The 23894-nt window shown below is 45.0% G+C and overlaps 1 protein-coding gene and 1 non-coding gene across 2 annotated transcripts; both read right to left on the bottom strand.

Moving 5' to 3' along the window:
• Positions 1–3362: 3362 nt before the first annotated feature.
• Positions 3363–23811, bottom strand: PPP1R8 (protein phosphatase 1 regulatory subunit 8). The gene is made up of 7 exons (XM_048968947.1): positions 23686–23811; positions 13304–13364; positions 9688–9841; positions 8901–9121; positions 8086–8230; positions 6942–7006; positions 3363–6048 (listed from the first exon to the last, which is right to left on the bottom strand). Exons 1-7 carry the CDS (start codon positions 23748–23750, stop codon positions 5695–5697), a joined length of 1065 nt encoding a protein of 354 aa, XP_048824904.1. The 5' UTR covers positions 23751–23811; the 3' UTR covers positions 3363–5694.
• On the bottom strand, positions 10978–11143 carry LOC125683981 (small Cajal body-specific RNA 1). Its single transcript, XR_007373186.1, has one exon. It is a non-coding gene; the product is annotated as a small Cajal body-specific RNA 1 (non-coding RNA).
• Positions 23812–23894: the final 83 nt, after the last annotated feature.

The following is a 23894-nucleotide window of genomic DNA, read 5'->3' as shown; positions in this document are numbered from 1 at the left end:
TCTCAAAATGACTTTCTGGTTCAGATATTTGCTCAAGGTTGAAGTTCTGCTTTAAATTCCAGATATCCCACTTCTCTGTAATAAACATACTGGGTGTTCCTCTTCATGACTTTCATAAAGAACTGACAACCTTGAGAAAGTGGCACAAATCCAAGCCAGAAAGCAACCAGAAGAGAGAAAGTGCCTTCCCCAAGCTGAGTCCATTTACCTCATGACAGTTATTTGTGAGTGAACTCACTGTCCTGAACTCACAGGATTCTCTCCTGCTGAGGAGGAGTGAAGGAGGAGCTTGGTGGGCACCAGCCAGTTGGCCAAGGTCTATCAGCTGCAGTGCTGCATATAAAGGAGAGCAATTTCCACAGCACAGCTCAACTGAAGCATTCATGGGCAGGAGGGCTGGAACTTGATGATCCTTGAGGTCCCTTCCAACCCAAGCCATCCTATGAGTCTGTGATTCAAGCTTGCTGTTTCCTGGCAGAGAAAAGGCTGCTCAAGACACACTCCTCTGTGTCATTTCCACTTCCACTGTACTTGCTGATAGATGTCATGTGTAGCATCTCATAGAAGCATTCCCAGCCAGTCACTGCAGTGTAAAGAGATTTTTTTGGTGCTAGCAGAGATAAACGGGCTTGATAAGAGCCACCAGAACTTTGGCTCCATCTTCCCTGGTTAGGATGGGCTGTTTGTATGCAAAGTCTTGCATTTATCTTGAAAAAATTCAGAGCACTCAATAAGTGGCTTCTCTGCTGCTTGCCCTGTGGTACTCAGCATCACATGGAGGTGACAGGGCGACAAAGAGGATCCCCAGACCATCACCAGGGCGGAGCAAGACCAGGTCAGAATAGGACAGTGAGCATAGAGGCACCACTGCCCAGCAGCTCTGGCCCACAACAAAGCCAAGTGCAAAGTCTTGCAGCTCGGTATTCCAAGCTAGGAGACAAAAGGACTGAGCACAGCCCCACCAAAAAGAACTTAGGGGTGCTGCTCAGCTAGGCATGAGCCAGCCATGTGCCCTCACAGCACAGAAAGGCAACCACACCTCGGGCTGCATTTAAAACAAGGCCAGCAGGGCAAGGAAGGTGATCCTGCCCAGATGCCTTCCTGTGCAACCTACTCTAGGGAACCTGTTTTTGGGGAAGGGGCTGGTCTGGGAACCTCCAGAGGTCCCTTCCAGGCCCTATGATTCTGTGAGTCTGTGAATTGCTCTCTGCCATCCCTCAGATGGACTGGTACCTCACCGGGCCCTTGGCAAACCCCTCAGCTGTGCCACATCCTAAACAACACTTGAGATCTACGTTGAACCAAAAGGCCATATCCATGCTCACGGTCAGGCCCTGCAGGCTCAGGACACCCTCCACCGCTACACGTAGGGCTGCCAGCTGCTTTCTGTGTCCCTGCAGTAATTCAGAGACAAAATGTCATTCTGTTGTGTCCTTTCTGCTCAGGTGACAGTTGGTGGATAGAGCTACTTGGAAAACAGTGCTGGTTTTCTCATCTGCAGAGCACCATTCAAGCCACATCAGGTATTACTAGTTATTTTCAGCCCACCAGGGCTTGTGGATCTCATTTTCTTCCTTTGCCCATCTTAGCCATTACCTTGGCTTCCAACAGCATTTGCAGGCTCAGGCAGAGAAGACATTTAGGTACCAGCACTTTTCATTGTGCCAGGGCTCCTGCCCTCAGGATTTCTTCTCCTTTTATCTTCATGTGGCTTGGCTGGAAGAAAGCAAAGTGAAGCAGACACAGAAGCAGTGGCAGTCACAGGGGCACATGATGTCTGTGCTGTAAGAAGTCAGGAGCAAGGCTTGAACTGTTCAGCTTCAGGCAATGGGAGGAAGTCACACCTTGTCATAAACACCTCCAGGTAGCACAGCTGTCCACCTGCTCCTCTGGTGTCCACTCCAACTGGGGAAACATAAAAACTGCCTGAAGAATTACCTTTCAGGGTAGACACGCAACTGATTTTAGGCACAACAGATTTTAGGCACTCCTTGAGTCATCATGACCTGCTTGTCGTTCAAAGTCCTAAGCTTTGACTACTGATGTTGTAGCTGATGTTACAACAAGCAAGAGGCCAGAGCTCCTCAGACAAGAAGCAGGAATCAACAAGCAGGGTCCCAGCCAGACCAGCCCAGGTGAAAGGTGAAGTCAGCTGCTAGGATCCAAGCAACAGTGGGCTCAGCATGAAGCATCCTCACAGCTGATAATGCTTCTGACCTGTTAACAAGCAAGCAGTATCAGAATAACCTGCAAAATCTGAACTGAACCAGCAGCACTACTGAAGCAGACATGGGGATTACTGTTTCAAAAGGCCATTTCCAGGCTTTTTTCCTCATCTTTGCTGAACAGTGGAATTGCTATCAAAGTAAGTCGATACTCATAAGCCTACAGAAGAAAGGTTAACTGGGAACAAGATTCTGCAAGCTTTTGGAATCATAAAAGCAAAAATCATAAAAGGATGAACTGCTGGTTGTGCCTCCCTTCGGAAAGGACTCGCCCTGCCATGACACAGCGATCACTTACCCACCAGAAGGAATGCTGCTGTTTTCAACTCTCACTCCTCTCAGACATATCTAGAAGTAGATGAGGAACCTCAGGCAGGAACTGACACAGCAGAGTCCAGAAATTAATCGGGAAAGCCTCTGTATGTGGCCACGACCAGAATTAACACATACAATGTTAACTCAGTGCTACTGGCCAGTTCCTCAAAAGTCAGCACAAAGACTAGCAGCTTTCCATCTGGGTGTCTTTGCAAGATGGCAATAACTTGGACCATGGCAGATATATCAGAATAACCTAAGTGGTACTAGGAGGACATCTGCTATTTAAGACCTCCTTCTCAACCACCTTCTGCAAATGTGTCTGAATTTGCCAGGATGTGCCAGATGATACCAGATGGCAGACAGTTATACATAAGAAGGTGGTCGTGTGGATGTGGGCTCTTCAGCAGCTTCTCCTCTTCTTAAAGATTCCCTGAAAAAGAAGGCATTTCTTGGAAGCAAAACACAACACCAAGGCAACCATCAGAACTCAGTGGAAGGTGCAGGGTGTTTTGAGAAAGGCAGCAAAAAGAAGACAGGGACAGTGGGAGTTCCAGTCATATGCACTGGCCTGATGTGAGTCAGGTATCACCTGTGGGCTACAGGACTTCCAGGAAGGCTAATTTCAAAGAAAAGGACCCAAACCACGTCTGGCTGCTCTCAGCTGGGCACAATCCTACTTCCCTAGCTTCCTTTAAAAGCTGCAGCCTGAGCCAGCCACTAAGAACAAGCCTGCAGTGATGGCTGCAGTGGCGCAACTCCTTTAATAGGCCACAAAAAATGGTACAATCTCAACTGCAGAAGAAGTGTAGACTGGGAACGAACACACTACACTCTCCATACTGGCAAAATCTGCATTTAATTTACAACATAGTAAAGGTTACAGGTAAAAAGCTCAACAGAAAGTGTGAAAAGGCCTATTACATATTACACAAGTGTACAAACTTCTGTACAAAGCCCCTGGATGTTACACTGTCCCCTCCTGTACTGGCCAGCTATGGCCGCTAAGCTCTGAAATAATGAGAGCTTGTACAAACCCAGGGAGGAGAAGAGCTTTAAAAACCAATAAGCAGTAAAGCTTCCCTTTTCAAGAAAGATCTTGCAAAGAGCCACTGGCAAAACCAAACAATGAAAAATTAAAAAGAAAAAATAAAATAAAATAAAAGATGACCTGTTCAATGCTTACTTGCTCTAACTAGTCTTACTGTAAAGAGTTGCCTTCGTAAAACAGACTGGCTGGAAACAGAAAACTCTACATCCTGGAAATAAGCAAAAATGAAGTGTGAGATTTTTAGGGAGGGTAGGAAGTGTCTGAAAGAAGAATGTCTCATGTTCAATAGCAACTAAGCACAGAGTGGCACAACTATATCATGGAGAAGTTACCGTGTTCATCAGAGGAATAGTCTGAGCTGGACATGAAGGCATGGAGGGGAACAAACCAGTCTCTAAAGGCATCACTCCTATGGGTGGGGTAGCCACTAGCTCTAATTGCCTCAACACCATGATAGATGCAATCACTGCAGATGCACAAGTCACACTGATTTTGAAGCACCTGTCCAAAACAAGTCAAGTGCCTACAGCACAGAGGCACTACAAAATAGCACTGCTTCAGAAACCATCATATTTTCACAGAAATTCTTAGCCTGGCAGCTACAGCACTGTACATACTAATGAACAGCTGGCACCACTGTCATTTCAGTGCACATTTCCTAGAGGAATCCCCCAGACAAAGGAATGTGACTACATAGCTGAACTGCAATATATAGTGTTAAAATACAAAAGAAATCCAAGAAGAAAAAACCAAAAGGGCTCTGGCCTTACCTTGTGTAAAGGCATACAATCTGAGTAAATCTGAATCAGATTTTCAAATCTAAAACTGAGGATTTCATAGGCTGGAAAAAACAACCCAAATCTCACTTCTCGTTTTACTCAATGGGGAAAAATGATGAAATAGTTAAAAATAAAAATAAAAAAAGGAAAAAAGCTCATGTCATGAAACCAACTTGAACTTGGCATGCTTCTTTATTCAGGGTGAGGCAGAATCTCTACTGAGAATTCCTATTCTAGCTTTAGGTGGCACGTAATTCTTATCTTCTGTTACCAGCAGCCAAAACACCGTGCAGACTGCAGCTTTAGTTGTTAAACATGAGTCCTGCACCACTACTGATGGCTGCTCATGTTCAGCTGTGCCTTGTTGCATGCCATGTGCTCTAAGCTCAGAAATGCCATTAGCAAGTAAAAATGAAACTACTGAAGTTAAAAGGGCCACCAAGTTTAAAAAAGTATCTTCCTCTGTGTTAACTCTACCTTCAGTTACCACTACCTTGTTGTTGATTCTTTGCACACTGTAGACAGTTTCCAGCCACCAGTCAAATGCTCCCAGGCTTGCCATGCTTGTTTGCTGCCATAAACACCCATACAAACTCAGATCCATCCATGGGTGCCCCTCTATCCAGCCACACAGCAGTCTGTGATACAACACTGCACCACAGCTCAAGAAGCCCAGAGGTTCCCCATTCATCTCAACTCCCAAGTTCTCACGAACTCACGTGATGCTGCAGTGCTTTAGGTGGAAATTAAAACGAGTTGTAGCCGAAGTAGGAAGAAAAAAAAGAAAAAAAAAAGAGATGCCCCATGCGGGTAAGGCTTTGAAAAGATAAAAAATAAAAGCTGGCCTGTATTTTGCAGTTTTAGAACTCAGACCAGTGGGATTTCTGGAAGGCCTGGCCCCAAGAATATCGACTTCTGATACAGCTGACCTGCTATGAGCAAGCCTGGCAAGAACGACATTACTCATAGTAAGCACAACACCTAAATAGACACATTTGCAGGGTCATGCCATAAATGACAACCTAAACTGTGTGATTCTGCCCCTTCAACTTATATGATGAAAATTCATAGTAAAGACCTTTGGGGATAGAGGCTAAGAAAAGGCTGCCATATATTTTGGTTCAGAGGGAGATGGTAGCTATATTGTCGTTGTCTTTTTTTAAACAGTTATAAAAATGTTTGAAGACAGATCTTTAAAGGATTATTTCGCTTCTCCAACCTCCGTATTACATCTGGTTAGGACATTAAAATTGCAAAAGGACAATACTACACATAAACAGTTTCTGGAGTTCGTAACTCCCATCCTCCCTCATCAAACCCTAACTCAGATCAGCAGGGAAGGGGTTGGCTTCTTGCCCGGCCATGCCTCCTTTGCATATTTCTTCTTCTTGGGTTCATTCACAGCTTCAGGATTAAAGACAGCAGGATTTGGAGCTGGGTTCATGTTAACTGTTGAAGGTACAACAGGAGTCAAGTCCACATCTGGGGCAAGATTGGGGTAGGGCATTGGCAGACCACCAATGAGTGCTGTCCCATGGACGCCGTGTGACTGGGAACCTGCCTCATTGTGGGTTGGAGGCAGACCCCCATATAATCCTCCGCTGTAGGGGAAGTTCTGCATACGCCGTGTCGCAGAGTCATCCGTGGTCAGTGAGCCCGGATTGTCCAACCGTTTTTTCTGTAGAGCAAAAGCATTTTAGCAGTTATTCAGAATACATGAAACAAGAAAGCTACTTAAACCAGATGGCTGCACAATTTTCCCCCAAAAGACTCCGAGAGCAGCCACAAATAAACAGTCACAGATACGAGTGGATTTCCCACTCTTTGTCCCAGAATATTTCCCTCGGGTTTCTTTGAAAACTACTCAGTAATAAATGGTTAAAAATGCACAATGAATGCAGACCAGTCTTGAGCTTTTCCTGAACACCAGACCAGGCAGGTCACTGGTCAGTAACACAGTTCCTCTTTTCCCTTTTAGTAAGAAAGAAACTTCAATTTCTACATCACTCAAATGATCCTCATCACCTGAATCTTCTCCTGCAGTAAGTTTGTGGCTTAGGTAGAATGATCCTTTTCCACACTTGTTTTATACAAACAACAAATGCTGCTTAGTTACTTGAAGTTTTGCATAACTTCCTAGAGTATTCAAATTAAACACAGTGCTGGCAACACACTTGTTCTGGAAGAGTCTTAGCTCTCTAAGTTCTGGCATGCAGCCTTATCAAATCTTTAGTACTTACAGTGTTTAAACAAACACTTTCTCATTTTTATTATTTGTTTTGCATATTTCCCACAGTTTCAACCAATGCCCAGTATTACCACACTGAAAAGTGATTTGAGATGCAAAAAAACCTGCCATTGAGCCCATGTGCTGTTAAAGAAAGAAGATGAGCTGGACTTAATGCAAAATGGTCAGATTGCTAAAAGGTATAACTGTGATACACAAGCACAACTTCTCCTTAAAAGGAAAATCCCTTTCAGCACAGCACATTCTGTTGTAAGGTGTAAACCACCCGGTGAGTTACTCACTGCAATAATGGATTGATTACAAGGTTGAAAGTCACTGCGTACCTTAACAGGGACCACTGCTGTCTGTACCATGTTCCTGAAACGCCCAACAGAAGGGTCCACGTCCTCTGCAAAGGGAAGAACAGTGCAGCTTTCAGAATCAGCAGAGGAAAAAACAGAACATCTGCCAAGTAAGGACATGAAGGAACCTACGTGAAGAGTTGGTACGTGGATGTACTTTCCAGCACTCCAGCAGCCCTCAGAAAGCACAAGTGTGCTTTAATAAAGAAGAGAGAAGTGGCTGGGTGGGGACACCTAGTGGCTTTGTGTCAAGGAGGCCTCATCAGTTACTCTGGCAAGGAAAACTTCCATTCAGCTACAAAATGGGGCAGTGATCTAGGAGAAGGGATAGATGGACAGCCGTGTTTACACTGCTCAAACTGAAAGGAACTGTGGGCTGAAAGGTGCTGCTGGACAATGCACTGTGCATGCTCACAGGCACAAGAGCTGGTCCTGAAAGGCCTTGAAGGAGTCAATGAAGAAGAATTCAATGCAGCCTTTGAAAAATCAAACACGAAGATGTTCTGAGAGCTACATTATGAATAAGAATGGCTGTTCTGGGTGCCACGCATTATCAAATTAAGGCAAGACTTATGAATAAGCTGTGCTTACTATGAACATTAGCTACAAAATACATCATTAATGTCATTACTGTAAAACAGCTGAGGAAGAAAAATGACTGAAGAGGAATTAGACACAACTCTAGAAGTGTCATTTTGAATTAGATAGCCAGACAAGCAGCAAAACACTGAGCTGAAGACAGACACTGAATCGATTAGGGAACAGGAAGGGAAAGCTTTAAGGCTCTAATTAAAAAACAAACAATAACTTCAGTTCTCATTTAGATTCTAGAGAAGGCAAAGAATTCAAAAACTTTCTTTCTTTTGGATCCATAAGGTCTTTTCAAATCTGATTAAAATGGAACAATTAAGGTGAATGTGACATCTCCATCCTGCACAAAATCATGCAGAAATTTTACAGAGAGAAGAAAAGCAGAAATCACAGATTTAAGTGAGTCAGAAACAGCAGATCTCAAACATTCCCTGTCAAATTTCTATTCTCTTACCTATATACAGCCATGAGGAATTCCTATGAGAATTTGGAAAGAGAGCCTTTAATGTTATCAACTAGAGAGTAAACTACTTACCTGGATTGATGATTTCATCATCATCACTGAATGTCACTCTGGAATTCTTCCGTTTTCTCTTTGGTCTCTGAATATCCAAGTTCCCTTCCTCTATGGTTAGTGTGGAAATTCTTTTGTTGTGGGCTGTATTAAACTCTGTCAGGTTCTAAAAAAAGATTTAGATAAGAAACATCTTAAGCAAGAAGTCTGTGAAGTCTGCTTTGATCATCGTCTGTGCATGTCAAAAGATTGCCACACACTGCCTGACTTCAAATCTGGACCCCTAGGAAGAAAAAATGTTTTAATGCAGGAACAGATTATCTAGAAATGCTGCTGAGTGTTTCAGTGGAGATGCTGAAAACTTAATTAGGCTTGGGCAACTTGTTCTAGCTGACTTTGCTCGAACAGAGGGCCAGATGATCTCAAGAGCTCCTTTCCAAACTCAATGATCCTGTGAATACCACGCAAACTGCTTTGCCACTCTGCACTGGCTAACTGTAAGAAACAGAGCTGCATTCACTGCTATTTGGCAATGGGAAACAGCATGGGAAATCACCGGTGACCTAGCTGGCAAGAGACAACACTTTGCAAGGCCTGCAATCCCTCTGTGAAAAGACTATTGGAATAGTGGGTTATTGGAGCACTGATTCTGGGAAAAAGCATGAAGATATCCTATCATGGCAGAATTAGATGATCTGTACGTTTCTGCTGGCAGAAGGCACCTCAGACCATCTTCATGAACAAGAAATTAAGAACCTGAACCAAGCAAACAAGTAGAAAATGCCACCTGTTACAGATGGATAGACCATCTAACAACAAGGGACCTTCATACTCACGTCAAGCTCTGTCTCCTCTTCTGGCAGGCCCAGCAAACCCTTGAGCTCTTCATCTTCACCACCCATTTTCTCATCTCCTTTAACTGCTGAAGGCAGAGTCTGAGGCTTCTCTCGCAGAGTATATGCCCGTGTAGAAGCACCAAATGAAACTGTGGAATCAATGGGTATCTGTTGGGGTTTGTGAGCTTCCAAACGGATATGACCCAAAAACGTGCCATGTGCTGAGAAGAACATCACAATGGAAAACAGTGTTAGTCATCTGCTCGAGCTCACAGTGTTCAAGCCTTGAGAAGTTCAAAACCTGCACGTGGTTTGCAGAGATACAAACCAACGAAGCACTGCTGCAAACACCAGCTGTGTGTGTGTTACCTATCATCTCACAAACTAAGACAGTCTGCAGAAAATCCTGTACGCCACAACGTACCATGTCTGCAACCATTCTCTTGGTGGAAAACACAGTATGTCAGCTTCTAGATCTTAGAAAACCACTCCTAGGATAGAACGTTTCATGACAATTGCAAAGGAAAGGTCAAGTGATTTTCTTCCACTCTCTTAAGAGCCTAAAAACGCCACTTTAAACACCAGGGGAAGCAGAGGTAAGCTGCCTGGAACAAGCACTCACTTGTTCTTAACCACTGCCAATCTTTCACTAGGATGCTATTTCAGATTCTGACCATCTGGCCACACAGTGCAAACAGCAACAAAAAAGAAAGGAAAGCATCTCTCATTCAAAAACGTTGAAGCACTGAAGCAGTATTACTGTGGGATTAAATGTCATGTTACTTACTGCTGTTTAGATCTATGAGGAAGACCCTCTTGAGATGTTTGTGATAGACCAAGGCAGCATGGACCCGAGAGCAAGACTGGTGGTCAATGGTAAAATCGCACAGATCAGGATTTCTCCCAAAGAGATAATATTTCTTCTCATCAATGATGAGTTTCTGAGGTAGAATATCAAACAGAAGGGGATGTTAGACTCCTAGAATCTTTTGGAGCTTCCTGGAAAAGTTCAAAAATGTGAATAAAAACAGTAAATGCAAAACAAAGCATCATAAACTGACCAACATGTCAGTAATGGCTGACATTGTTCAACACAGAAACCTGCATTTTTTCTTTTTAAATTCAGAACAGCTGAATATGGAAGATGCCCAGTTATTCCTGTCTCTAACGTCTCACTTGATACATCAAGAATCACTGTTTGATCAGAAATTCACCTTCAAACAGTATCTGCTGACAAACAAGGTCAAGTGCAAATAAAATGTGAACAACAACTATATTCTTCCTGTTGGAACATCTGAAGCATGCAGGTCTCTCCTCTGAATTTACTTGTGTCTGGTGGAGAACTGTACACCTTGAAGGCTCACTGTAATTCAAACTAGAGCAATGCACTGATACACTGAAAGAGTCTCCTGGACTTTTATATCTTCTGGGTACTTTATTATCACTGTCTCTTTACAAATACTGATTTTCACAAGACTTCCCCTTTTCCCCTGCAAGCCCTAATCAACAATTACCGTTCCTATGTTCTCCCTTGCTGCAGTTATTGCCCATTAACATTACAGCTGTTTCACCCAGCCACTGACCTGCAAACAGTGTTTGCTACAACACAGCTTTTGAGAAAGGTGAGCTGGGTTTTGTGGGGATCCAACCTCACACCAATGGCTTTATGACAAGCAGTACCCAGTATTGTCCCTTAGTTCAGCACTGAGAACTCTCCCCACATTCAATACCTCTGTACCGATGAAATCTGTGGTTTCAGTTTGTGAGAAAGATGAGCACTAACTTCTGTTTTTGCATATTCAAACAAGTTACCTAAACAAAACTACCATACAAATTAATGGATCTTTAAAAGCTTATTTCTTATTCCATATGTAAGAATTTAGCTGTTTTACAATTTCAGGGACCACAAAAACTGGTCCAGTTATTTCTCATTCTTGGCCAAAATCTACTCCAAAACAAACATCCAACAGGTTTTCATTTGCACTCAGGAGCTTCCGCAGATTGAAACAAATTCATAAATTGGAAGTCTTGCAACAAATCACTGTTGCCTTCACTTCCCTGTGATGTTTCTAACATTCTCTGTGCCTCTGAGCTATAACCCAGTGTCATCCTTCGCACACTGAGCTTAAACACTGCAGGGCTCGTTTTAATGTTGCACTTTTCAGACCCAGCAATCACAAAGTACACCTCAGACCTCTGGAGGAGACCCGGCATACAGACGGCTCGGTTAGTATCAAGTGCTCCAGGAGCCACTACAGCAAACAGGACCTCAGGCTGTGTAGGTGCCTGTAACCAGCAGCCGCCTCGTGCTGCAGCACTCAGCACACGGCGCAGTGCGCGGCAGGCAAAGCGCCCCTGAGATGCTTCAAAGCTGATAATCAGCATCAGATGCTCCAGAGATGAAGTAGGACTCTATGGTCACTCCCTAACCTCTCCATGATCACATCCCCTACTGAACCCCTGAGTACCTGGATAGTAGGCTAGCAATGCCTGGTAAGAGTAAGCAAAAAGAACTGCTGGATGACCATGTGACAGTAGAAAAGGGAATCTGGATGTTTGCACCATCTGCTTTACCCATTCAGACAGAGACCTCAGGCTTACAAAGCCAAACTTGGCCTTCTGCAGATCCAAAAGCTTTGGGTAGAACAGCCTAACCATCCATCCTTGGAACGTGACAGGACCAGGATGATATTCCTGACTGACAGTTTACCAATGCTGAATTTCTTTGTGCATTGTCTAAAGCAATGGTGCATTCTCAGCTTCTGTATTGCATTCTGCTGCCTTTTTCAGTCTGGAACAGATCTCCTTTGATTGCCTCCGTGGGTTCATTTAGCACAGAGTTGCATATAGGTTCTTTCATCCAAAAGCTCTCCATTCTCAAAAATCCAAAAGAAACATGACAAGAAAAACCTTGTCTCGTAGAATAAGTCTCTCAGGTGGGAGGGCTGCAGTAAGGCCACCTGCCAGAGACCAGAAAAAAACAAAGGCACTGCCAGCTGGCTCTGCTCACCATCTCCTTACACGGCCTGAAAGAAATACTGGAAAGCCTGATGCCAAGTACAATCCTTACCACAGATGCTATTGATAGGATGGAAGTGGGATGGCTGAGCTGACAAGCAGTCCTAATTCAGCTCTGACCTCTGAAACCTCTAAAACAGTTCCTAACAACTGCAACAACACTGAGAAAAGACAGAGATCATGGTTTGAAGACAAAAAATGCAGTGGGATTGAAAGCTATTGAGGGCTAGGGAGAGCCAGTGAAGGATGGCTGCACTGAAGGATAGCCCAAGTAGCTGGTATGAGCCAACTCATCCACACCTTACATGGGGTAATGAAGTACTGTGAAGATGTGGTTACACGTGTTGGTACCTAGTTCCTTTCAAATTAAGGCTGAGCAAAGATCTCACACAGGTCAATGCTGGCATTGCCAACTGCCTGTGCTTTTAAACGTGGACTAAGAGCAATCTCTGAAAACAACCAACAAGTTGTTTGTTAAACCAACAAGTCGTGGACTATCCCCCATAAAGGCTCATTTTACTGGCTTCTGGGCTGGGCAAATATAAGCCTGTTTGTAAATCCTCTATTTTCTTTCCTTTGCAAAGCATATTCTGGTATCCTAATCAATTTTTAAACAGTAAATCTCTCCTGCAGGACATCAGAAGAAACACTTTACGTCTGATGCACTTGCAGTAGCATACAGTACAAATCAGCAAAGACTAAGCTCCTCAATCCTTCTTCATCTAACACTGAGCTCCTAGTTTTCCAAATTTCTGCTCAGAGAAGTTGGCTTGACTTTGCTGTCTAGAAACTTCTGTCTGTGTTCCAGTCACCTGGAGGTTATCAGTCTCCCTGTGGCTAAAGTAGGGTCACTGGCTTAGGTCTTCTCTGTCAAAAACATGAAGAGCATTTGGTTTGTGTGTTGGTTTTTGAAGAATTTTTGTTCTTACTCTTTTGGATTTGAGGTTTCTTTCCCATGTTGAATTCCTGCTCCTGAAGTTCCTAAGACAAAATTCCAGGAAACAAAATTGCAACCTTGGAAGCAGTAAGACTCAGCCAAGTGCTGACTTTCCCTAACAAACATTTTATTTTCTATCTCACACCAGGACAGGTTCAGCATTCAGGAACCAAAGCATCACTGTTTGCAAACAGACCACTGTGGTTCTGCATCCTTTCAAACACAGCATCTAGAAATGGAAGCACTGCACAGAATCAGAGACAGTACAGGCAAAGGAAAACTTTCACTTAATTCAGCAGTTTTGGAGTAAAAGAAAGTGATTTGGAAATAGCAAACCTCAGAGAGAAGGGAAATACTTCTGAGTGGGTGTGGAAAGTGCTACCAGATTTTCTACCACTGGTGCCTATATATGTGATACATGGAGCATACACAGAATCTGCTCTCATACCTCAATGAGTTTGTCTCCTTTGACTACATCCAAATGTAAGCCAGGTGGAGGTTTTCCTGCCCTGGAAAATAAAGAAAGTTAAGTATAGTATCAAAGTATTTAGTGAAAAGTTCATTAACAGGAGAGCTAATATTCTATTAGATTTACAGACCAACGCAAGCAAATTTATTTGGAGAAAAGAAAAGATTAAACAGCCAAAAATTGTCCTTTTACTCCATGCAGATTCCTTTGCCTACACGTAAACCACACATGTTTACAATGAGTTAAGCTAACAGAACACAGGCATTTCAAGATTCATTACTCCAACCAAAAGACAGCAACTTCACAAACCAAACAGAGCAGCTCCCAACACGAACCCACAAGGAGAGAAGGGCACAGACTGGAGCTGTCAGTATAAGGGCCTCCTTACGAACAGCCTGAGCTGTTGAGAGGAACAGGATCTTCTACCATCTTCACCAGAACTGGTGATGGTCAAAAACATCAGAAGGGTTCCACACATATCTGAGTAATATAAAAATGCTGTCCAGTGACCAGTGTTCTTCCACTTAGTCAAACTTCCCTACCGAAACAGGTAGCATGGAAGAAATGACAGCATTAGATGGGAAGGGGATCATGATCCTAGAGCAGCACAGACCTCCTCCACCAAATTATCCCTACAGCTCAGATCCCCCTGCCCTATGGCTGCACTTCTGCTTACCCTATGAAGCAGATTCACTGGGCAGCTTCATTCTCTTGAGAAAAGGGAGCACAGAGGCACCTGGGATTCAGCAAGGCACAGCAGAACAACACCAGCACGTAGCTGAACACAAGCATTAATGCTGGTGATCAGCATTCACAACCACAGCAGCACCATGGCATCAGTATGCTGCTGTTCACAACAAAGGATCCTTGACTGCTGAGAGCAAATCGACTTTTTCTGCTCAGCCCTTTAAAGATGTGTATTTGTGACTCTCTCTTGCTGACAGCACCACTGCTGCTTGTCTCTGTGGCTTTCTGGGCAACAGCAGCGACCCAGTTCTCAGCTGCACTGCTGCCCTTCCCAAGAACAACCCCAGAGATCACATTTCCATTTATTGCTTTTCTTACTGCACAATGCAAGCCAAAAGAACAGTGACAATGGGCAGCAACATTCTCAGCACGGTCGGGGAAGGAAGAAAGGTCACTTGTAATTCAAGTTGTTTGAAGGGGTTAAATATAGATGCTCGTGCTGCTGGGACGTTTTGAAGGTTTATTCTGTGCCCTTGGACCAGTTGGTTACTATACATATGCTTTCTGAGGTAACTTCAGATAGAATAAGTTCTCTGTTATTCCTACTTGTTTGTTTCTCAAGTGCTGTGCAAGTATTTTCCATTCCTGCTCCAAATCCATTATAGCAGCCTGCTCAGCTCTCTCCCTGACCCCTCCTGAATAGGCCAGGCCCTTTTCACAAGTTTTCTTACCAAATCCTTCTCTCAGGTTGTGAGTAGCATCATCCTGTCAAGTGAAACGGATGCAGCTGATAGGCTTACTCTCTTGGATCAAAACAACAACAAAAAACAAGCAAAAAACCACAGCATGTAAAGCAGACACAGCAAGGCCCCAGGAGGCTGAAATGGTCCCCTGGCCAACGGAGCCCTGACCGTCCCCTAAAAACAGGATTACGTTAGGGCAGAAGAAAGACCAGCAGGTAGAAATGCTCCCACTGAAGCTGCACTGTGTGGCTGGTGAGTTTTACAAGGATTCACCCCACCAGTCACCGAAACACAGCCGGGGAGCCACCTCCCCCCAGCACTCCTTCAGAGCCCAGCCCAGCTGCAGCTACAACCGCTCTGTGATCTCAGCTCTCACGTTTCATTCTAAGATAGGTTTCATTCACAGCCTCCCATCATTTCTCACACCCACTTCCCAGTGTTTCCTCTTGCTGTCCCTGAGCACTGGCAAACTCGTTTTTCTCCGTTCCGCTGAAGATTCATCAAATTCTACAGCACAATTTCCTTCGGCAATTTCTGCAAAGCCTACCTTAATTCAACGGAACAAAAGCTGCCTCCTCTCCTTTTAAAAATAAATATCTGTAATTTGCTTCCAGCAAATTAACTCTACGTGGAAGTCCCCTCCTATTCAGCATGGCATCTGCTCTCCCCCCTCTCCTTCAGTGATTGCTTCCTGGTTACTCAAGGGTCAGCAAGCCTTACAAGCATTTCAGCAACATCTTCAACCCCTTGTTGGGCCAAGAGAATTGCTGCTAGGATGGTGCTGCGCCCTCAGCCCACCACAATCCCCACTACCCAAACCTCTTCTGCTCTCTATAGGTCAGCATTCTGCACCAGACCTTAAAGCCAGACCTGCCAATGGACTGCAGCCCGTCAGCGTGATGAGCTCACTGAAACAAAGCCTGCCTAGCCCTCTCACTGCATCTCTGAAGGCTCACCTGCAAGAAGAGCAGCCTTCCACAGAGCTAACATGGCTGACTGATGAGAATACGACAGTTATTGGTGAATTACTCTGCCGGATCAGAGGGAAGAGGACATCCTATGACAGCATTTGTCTTCACTGAAAAGGAGTATAAGGATCTCAAGTGCCAGTACAAGAGAATCTGTGACAACTGCTTACAGAAGAAACTGCAAAACCTAGATGATATTTACCCAAGTATTCGATGAGAAACCAAACACTTCTAAACCTAAGAGTATGGCAATTAAATTACTCAAAAAAGTCAGATAAATTAAGGTATCCACTGATGATGCTAATTTTCAAACGTGAGCGTGATGTGGAAACACACAATAAAGTCTGAAACTGGTAAAACTGTACTGATAGAAACTGTGTTGGCAGAAACTTGTGCTGAAGAAATACATATTGTGTACATTGTGTACATTGTACCAAGGTGCACCGTTTAGTGGGAAAAACTGATTTGTATTGGTAGTGATAGGTGGATGCTTGGACTGGAAGACCTTGGAGGTCTTTTCTAACCGTGGTGATTCTATGATTCTATCAGACTGCTTTACAAAGAAGATCTAACAGACACAGAACTGAGTAACAGCCAGCCCAGAACAGAGCCATCTCATTTGCCCTTCAATATTCAGCAGTATTTTGTTTGGAAATACATGACGATACGCGGTGTGTGTTGGTCCCTCCAATGCCATGGAAACACGTTTTTTCTCTTACAGAAGAACAAATGTTGCTCTGAAGTACACACAACCTGCTCCATTCTGCAATAATAATTAATTCTGTGATAATGCCAGAAGAACCTGAAGGAGCACTGCATTCAAAGAACACAGCCAAGCACTGAAGTGGTTTCTGCTCTGTGGGTATCCTGAGGAGCTGTTAATGCAGGATGTAGAGAGTGCTGATGTCTACCAGCCACATCAGTCGACTGCCTGCAAAAAGGAGTGTGCATACCCATGGATCGTGACAAACAAGCACAGAAACGAGACCAAAAATGTCATCAGCAGACACAGAAACAAATGTGTGTGCAACCCATGACCTGTATAAGGGATGGAAGGTTACAAAATTGACTGTTTTCACACTCAAAATGTTCCCAGTAGGATGCACATTTACACACTATAGGAGAAAAGAAACCAACACCAATATTCAGATTCCTTTGGACCATTTCTCACGTAAAACCAGAGTGCTATGAAGAGTGCAGCACTGCTTCTGAGTGATAAGCATTACCAACTCTATTTCTCTTTCTCACTCCTGTGGAACAGCATTGGGCAGACCGAAGTGACACAGGGTAAAGAATGTTTAGCAAAATGAAAACAACATCTAGCAACAGCATTACTCTCCCAGTTTACAACAGCTGCCTGCCCAAGGACTCCCTGAGCCACAGCTGCTGTTCATACAGGTTGAACCCAGGTAAACTTACATTCACAGAATCTGACAGTTTCACAGATCACCCACGTTCAGCTGAAGCATCACCTCCACTTCTTGGCCACAAATCTGCTTGCTACAAACTTCATTTTACAGACTCTGCTTCTTGTCTGAAGGACAGCAAACACTCATCTCCTACAGCTTCTGAGGACACCCAACACATCCCTTAGTTGTTCCTCTTCCAGACCATGGAGAAGCTCAGGCATGTGTAGCGCAGCTTTCACTGTCCTGAAGATAATGCTTAGGATAACACCCAGGAGAAAGAACTCACCTGGATTTTTGAAGAGGTGAGTATTAACCCACCGTCTGTCATGCTTACTGCAAACAACCAAGATGCAAATAGTGCAGTACATGAGCAAAACAACAAGCAAACACAAAATGGCTCTCTTGATACATGTGATAGATGAGGACCACCTTGACCATGCAAATGCAACAAGGAGCTCTGAATTCCTTGCTGCTACTTAGGAAAGATCTGGAGACATCAAGAGGCCATTCAGAAACAACCAGAAGAACATTCAACAACATCTGACAAAGGAAGAAATTACAAAAATAAAATGTTTTCACATTTTGGAAGCTCTATGACTTCTGGTTACTCTGTAGAGAAGGGTACAAGGATGACAGCCAGTACAGGTGGCGTTGCACGTGGGAAAACAAATAAGTGGAGTATCTTTCTTCAGGAGCTTAGGGAAACAAAAACATGCAAGCATCCATTCCCTAAGTCCTCTTAATGAATGCTACAAAACGAGCATATTCATTATTTCTTGAAGCATGGTAAACAATAATCCTTGGCTTTGAAGAGCACCAACAAGAGCACCTCTTCTAGCGTCTGCATCATCTGTGGAAAGCACTGTCACTCAACGTTAACTTACACCTTAATTCCACTGCAAAGGAGCATCAGGTCCAACGTTAGATGCTAAGCACGGCCATCCAAACACATTTTCACAAAGCCCCTCAACTTCTGGCAGCCAAAGGCAAGGTGTCGTCAAGAGGCAGGAAGAGGCAGTAACATAAGTTACCACTCACCATCATGGAATGACAGGAAACCACCTCAGCTGATGTCTTCAATCACTGCTAACATCCTTCTGTTCTTTTTTTTACAGAAAGGAATCAGTAAAGATGCCTGGCGAACACAAGGGTTGTTTGTGATCTGTGCACCAGCAATGGAAATGCCACACATGCCTTTCTCAACATGCAGCACTCACACTGCTGAAGCTGAGATCAGGTCAGCAGTGGAACATGTTGTGGTGAATAAACACAATGGTGAGGCCAAACTCTTTAGGGTGGATGGGAGGCATTTATGATTTCCTCTGCTCTTGGAAGCATTAAAATAATTCACAGAATTACAGAATACCCCGAGTTGGAAGGGACCCATGAGGAGCATTGAGTCCAACTCAACTAGAGCAAGGAGACTTCAGCACAGGCTTCAAATTAACACGTTCTTAATTGCCATTCCCAGCAGGTCCCTTTGAGCTCTATTTTATGGCAGACTCCTGAGGAGAACTATGGTTGCTTTCACTGAACAAAGCATTCCACTAGGATTAAAGCAATTGCAGAACTTCACCTCAGTGCTGCTTGTTGTCCTGTTACAATGCACAGTTCCACACAGAATCAGACTGCACTGCTTCACTCAGGTTCCCTTGGTTACTTACTTGGGAATAAGGTCTGCACAGAATATGGTGAAATTCAGAAACTGCATACAGAACCTCTGACAGAAGGGACTTAAATACCCCATCAGAGAGAGCTGAAGGTTCCGTGGCATCCTAAATTCAGTTCAAACTGCACTCATCCTTCAATTTCTCATCAGTGAGTTTCTGCCTTGGAGTTCCTCGCTCAGGAAGTTAGAACTTAACTACCCTCCATCTCACATCTCTGTATTTATCTTATTTTACCGTTCTTGTCTTCAGTTACACCAAAAGGATGGACAATACTCTGACCTCTCTGGGTTGACCACACATGTGATTGTAAGAACTGCGGTCGCTTTCGTCAAGGTCGTTAATGAAAAAAACATGAACCCAGTCAGCCACAAACTATTAAATTGCTATTGCCTCCTCAAAGCCAACTGCTTACACACTCCCAAATCTCACCTGATCCCCTCTACAGCATTTTAAATGGCCATTTCCTATGTGCCCTGAAAGCAACTCTCCAAGAAAGGTGGTTCATCTGACAGAGAGCCTCTGCTCCCTCATTCAAATAATAATTCCTTCAAAATACAGCCCAGCAGCTGGACATGGCAAAGCCCAGGCCTTCCCATAGCAACTCCAATCAAAAGCTGCTTAATAATGATTAGCAGTGATGTATTTCAGAGGGACACCATCAAACTAAAGCAACATCCACACTGGGTTTTTTTGAAACACTTAAACAACCGAAGGCAAAGATCCATTCTTCTCTATTAGAAACTAAAAAAATGTGTTTCTTCAGTTTCTTCACCTCGTGCTACAAGGGCAGAATCACTGTTCTCTGTGCTACGCTGAGATGAAACTACATGATCATTAGTCCTTTTCAACCCAGGTCATTCTATGATTCTATGAGAAATCTGTATACATTATTTCTACCCTTGATGGCAAACCTTTTATTGCAGAGCCATACAGAATGGGAAAGGAAAGGCACAGACAGACAAGAAGATGAAGAAGAGCCCAGGCTGAGCTTAATCCTGTATGGGGCAAAAAACTGGGAACGTTTCAAAAAAAGAGCACAAAGCCACCAATGCTTTGGGATGCTAGCTAGAAAGTACCAAATAATGGAACTGAACTCAACAATACCTTTTCAACAGCTAAATTCAGGGCTGACATAACAGCAGGGTCACAACATCCAGCTGCATCCAGTTCAAATGGAGAGCCTCACTGAAGCAAGCCCTATCCAGCTCAGAGAGAAACCTTGAGCTTTAGCTGTTCAGGACACAGACAGGCCAAATTCAGTTCTACTGTGCGTGTTTAAAATCAGGTCAATTATTTAGGTTCTTAATCGTGGGCTCGGAAGACTAATTTAGGCACTTCCTAAAATCTTGGTGTAGGTGACTGCTATGCACATCTTCATGCTGAACTTCAAGGACAAGGCACAATTTCCAGAGCTCAGCTTCTCCAGAGATCTGTGTAAATCTGTTCTTAGCCCCCAGAAACTGAAGAGAAACCACAGCTGCCATTCAGGAATACTACTTTACATGTATGTATACTGCAGAACAAGCCTGACATCCCAGCTACTGCTGTGTCCTGACAGAGAGCACAGCATGATTCCTGATCCCAAAAGCAAGTTGAACCAGGACAGAAGGAAAGACAGGCGATATCCTTGAAACATTTGATGCTCACCTCAAAACCAGGCCAGAACATCTGCACCTGACTATACTAAAGCCACCTCAGAAAGTATGCCAGAGTCCCCATAAAGCCAGGATATGTAATTCTTTCTTAAGGACACTTTCTAGTCTTGTGGCTTGACTACATGTAATCCATGAACGTCTTGATTACAACTTTAATCTGATTTTAATTATGTAGCCCATGCCCTTGGGCTGCAGGGGCCCATGAAAGAATTACAGCACACGCATAAACGTGAAGCAAGGTAAGGGAATGCTATCGAGACAGATGACAAATAATAAGTGCTGTCCTGAGTTGGTTCAACTGTTGGAAATAAACAAGAATAAGCGTCCTATGGACTATGAAGAACTGAGCCACAGCAGCATGAGAACTAAACCAAAGCCCAGACTTCAACCATTGAAACCCATGAACTTCAGTCTTTGGAAACTGAATACTACAACATTATCCATATTAGGGAAGAACAGATACAATGACAGGGGCAGAGCTCAAAAGCACGACATGTTTAAAGACAAGAAAAAAACAACTACTTTGGACAGTGATGTTTAAGATCTATTTCCTATATGACAGGTGTTTGTAGCCCTTACAGCAGCTCCATGAGGAGGCAGAAAACAGATAAGTAAAGACTATGACTTTGGTTCCAACACAAGTTAACGAGATTGGAAGGCACTCCCTGCAGAAGCAGCTGCTACTCACCATGAAGACTCCCTGAAATGTGATGGCTTCTGAGCACCCAGAGCTCTCCCTGCTAACATCTACTGGCTACCAAAGTTTGGGATATGCCCACACTGAGATTCTCTGGAATTCAGAGCTTCAGACTGGTCAAATTGTGCCACTGCAAGCCATTTCCACTCTACAGAATCCTAATAATGAAAAACTCATCACTTATTGAATATCGTAACTGCATGCTCTTTGGTTTGCCCTGAAGCAGTAAGTACTTTCAAACTGTGAGCTAGAATCTGTAATTCAGTAGATTCTAAGGGAGATCATGTAAATCTTTAACAAGAAATACATTCTACTCTTTCCAGACTAGAAGAATAAACCAGAAGTAAATAAATCCAGCATGACAGGAGAGATCCTCCCTCCCGCTGGATGAGGCAGTGGAACACCACCAACCCTAAGTGCCCCAGTTTCCATTCTCAGTTGCCTATATTCTTTGCAGAACATAAACACTGTGACTGGTAGCTATCTATATTGGCTCCCTGCTTCAACTTACTTTTCTTCAGTTAATGAAACTACTTACCTGCTTCAAAAGTGTTAGCCAAGAACTTTATGTTAGCCCACACAAAAAGGAGTTATTCACTGAAATTAATTGCCACATCTTTGCACAGCAATTTGTGTAAGAATAGACAGAGTCAGGTGTGCCTTTACTATCCTGCATAAAGCTTGTATGAAATATTATGATTTGCACACGTACAATAGAGATGTACAGAAAAATAAGGAGCTCCCTTCAAAAGCACGAGTGTCCAAACACAAACTCTGGTTTACTTGTGAAGTACTTCAGGAAATTATAGTAAAAGAACATTCAGATTGAAGAAAAAAGGAGAAGGAAAAAAAAAAAAAAGAGATTGGAATTGTTAGGAAGAAACAGGGCCCCAGTCTCCCAAGATGACCTCTTACTGCTAGGTGTGAAAACTCCAGCTTGGATCACATCCCAGCGCAGTGGACTGTGCTTCAAACCTGGGTCAGGTCAGCAGCAGCACGGTGCAGAAAGCTGCTTGGCTGTGAGCCCCTGCCCTGCCTGCAGCAGAGCCAGAAAGCAATGGAGCTGAAGAGGCCCTTCACAGGTACAGTCCTTCTCTCCACACGGTATTTCTTTAGGAACTGTTCTGCAACAGCACTCAAGCAACTGAATCTAAGCATTAAGCCATACTTCTCCCAGCTGTTTCACCTACAGGTTCCAGTGGTAGAAACCATTCAAATTTATCACCAAATGTAACGTAAGTTGTTGAGCTTGTTGAGTTGTGAGTTGTTTGATACTGTCGTATCCAAATGCTAAGAAAAGCAAACTAGCTTTCAAATTTCAAGCTGGATATCCAGAAGGCACTGAGCGTGAAGCTCAGAGGGCTGGAGCACCTCTCCTGCAGTGACAGGCTGATGGAGCTGGGGCTGCTCAGCCTGGAGAAGAAAATGCTCCAGGGACACCTCATAAAGGCCTTTGTGAAGGGAGATTATAAACAGGAGAGAAACCAACTTTTTGCACAGGTAGATAGCGATAGGAAAAGGGGGAATAGCTTTAAACTAAAGGAAGGTGGATTTAAATTAGATGTCAGGGGAAGTTTTCCCTCAGAGGGCGGTGAGGCGCTGGCACTGCTGCCCAGAGCTGTGGGTGCCCCATCCCGGGAAGTGCTCAGGGCCACAGATGAGGTCCATGGCAGCACAACCTGGTGCCTGATGTAGCATCAGCAACCCTGCCAGGGCAGAAGGCTCGGATCTGGATCATTTTGCGGGGTCGCTTCCAACCCAACCATGCTGTGATTCCATTTGCTGGTTTGATCTAACTCACATTGCTGTGTTACAGATCACCATCTTGTCTCATAGAGATGCTCGATACCGCCTAGACCCAGCTCAAATGTTATTTTATTCGAGATTTAGACGGCTTTACGATTTAAACGAAAACTGAGAAGCACGTTGTCCTTGCAGCGGCTCATCGAGCGCTGCCATCCAGCACGCACAGCCAGGATCCGCAGCCGGATGACGGTGCAATCGGGGCCCGCAGCCACGCACACGCGTGCGGGGAACTCGCACCAAAAGCTGCCATCGCCTTTCAGCCCCGCCGTGCTCATCCACCCCCGAGCAGCGCAGCGGGGCCCGGCCGAGCAGCGGTGAGGCCCATCCCGGCCGTGCCGCGGGCAGAGCGCTGTGTAACCGCGACCGGCTCGGCCAAAGCCGCGTCGCAGCCCCTGCAGCCCATCGCTCTGCCCGGCTTCCCGCGCTGCCTCCATCCCGGCCCGGCCGCCCCGTCGCCGCTCAGAAGAGACGCAGCTCGACTTCAGCTCGGCTCCACGCAGCGCCGCCCCGCCCCGAGCCGCCCCCAGCGCCGAGCCGGGCCTCCTCCGCTCCAGACCCCCGAACCCGACGCTGCCCCGCGGCCCGGCGGCTCCGTCTCCTCGCCCGTGAGGCTCCGCAGCCCTGCGGTTCGCCCCGCCCCGCCGCCGCTCCCCCGAACCCAGTCGCGCGGCCGCTCTCCTCGGCGGTTCGCAACGCCGCAGAACCGCGCGGCCGCGGCCCGCTCACCAGCTGGGGCATTCGAAGAGCGAGAGGCCGCCGCCGCCTCCGGCCGAGTTCGCGTTCGCCGCCATCTTGTATCTGCCCCATTCAGGCGGGCCGGGGGCAGCCGGGAGGGGCGGCGGGAGGAGCGGCGGAGGCATCCCGGCGTGCACCGCGCCGGGCGGGGGCGGGGCCGAGCAGCGCCATCGGCGCCACGGCGCGGCAGGCGGGGTGCG

Source organism: Lagopus muta, chromosome 23 (assembly GCF_023343835.1).
Source record: "Lagopus muta isolate bLagMut1 chromosome 23, bLagMut1 primary, whole genome shotgun sequence".
NCBI classification, from domain to species: domain Eukaryota; kingdom Metazoa; phylum Chordata; class Aves; order Galliformes; family Phasianidae; genus Lagopus; species Lagopus muta.
Note: the sequence above shows the minus strand (reverse complement) of the source record. Positions and strands in the feature narration are given on the sequence as shown.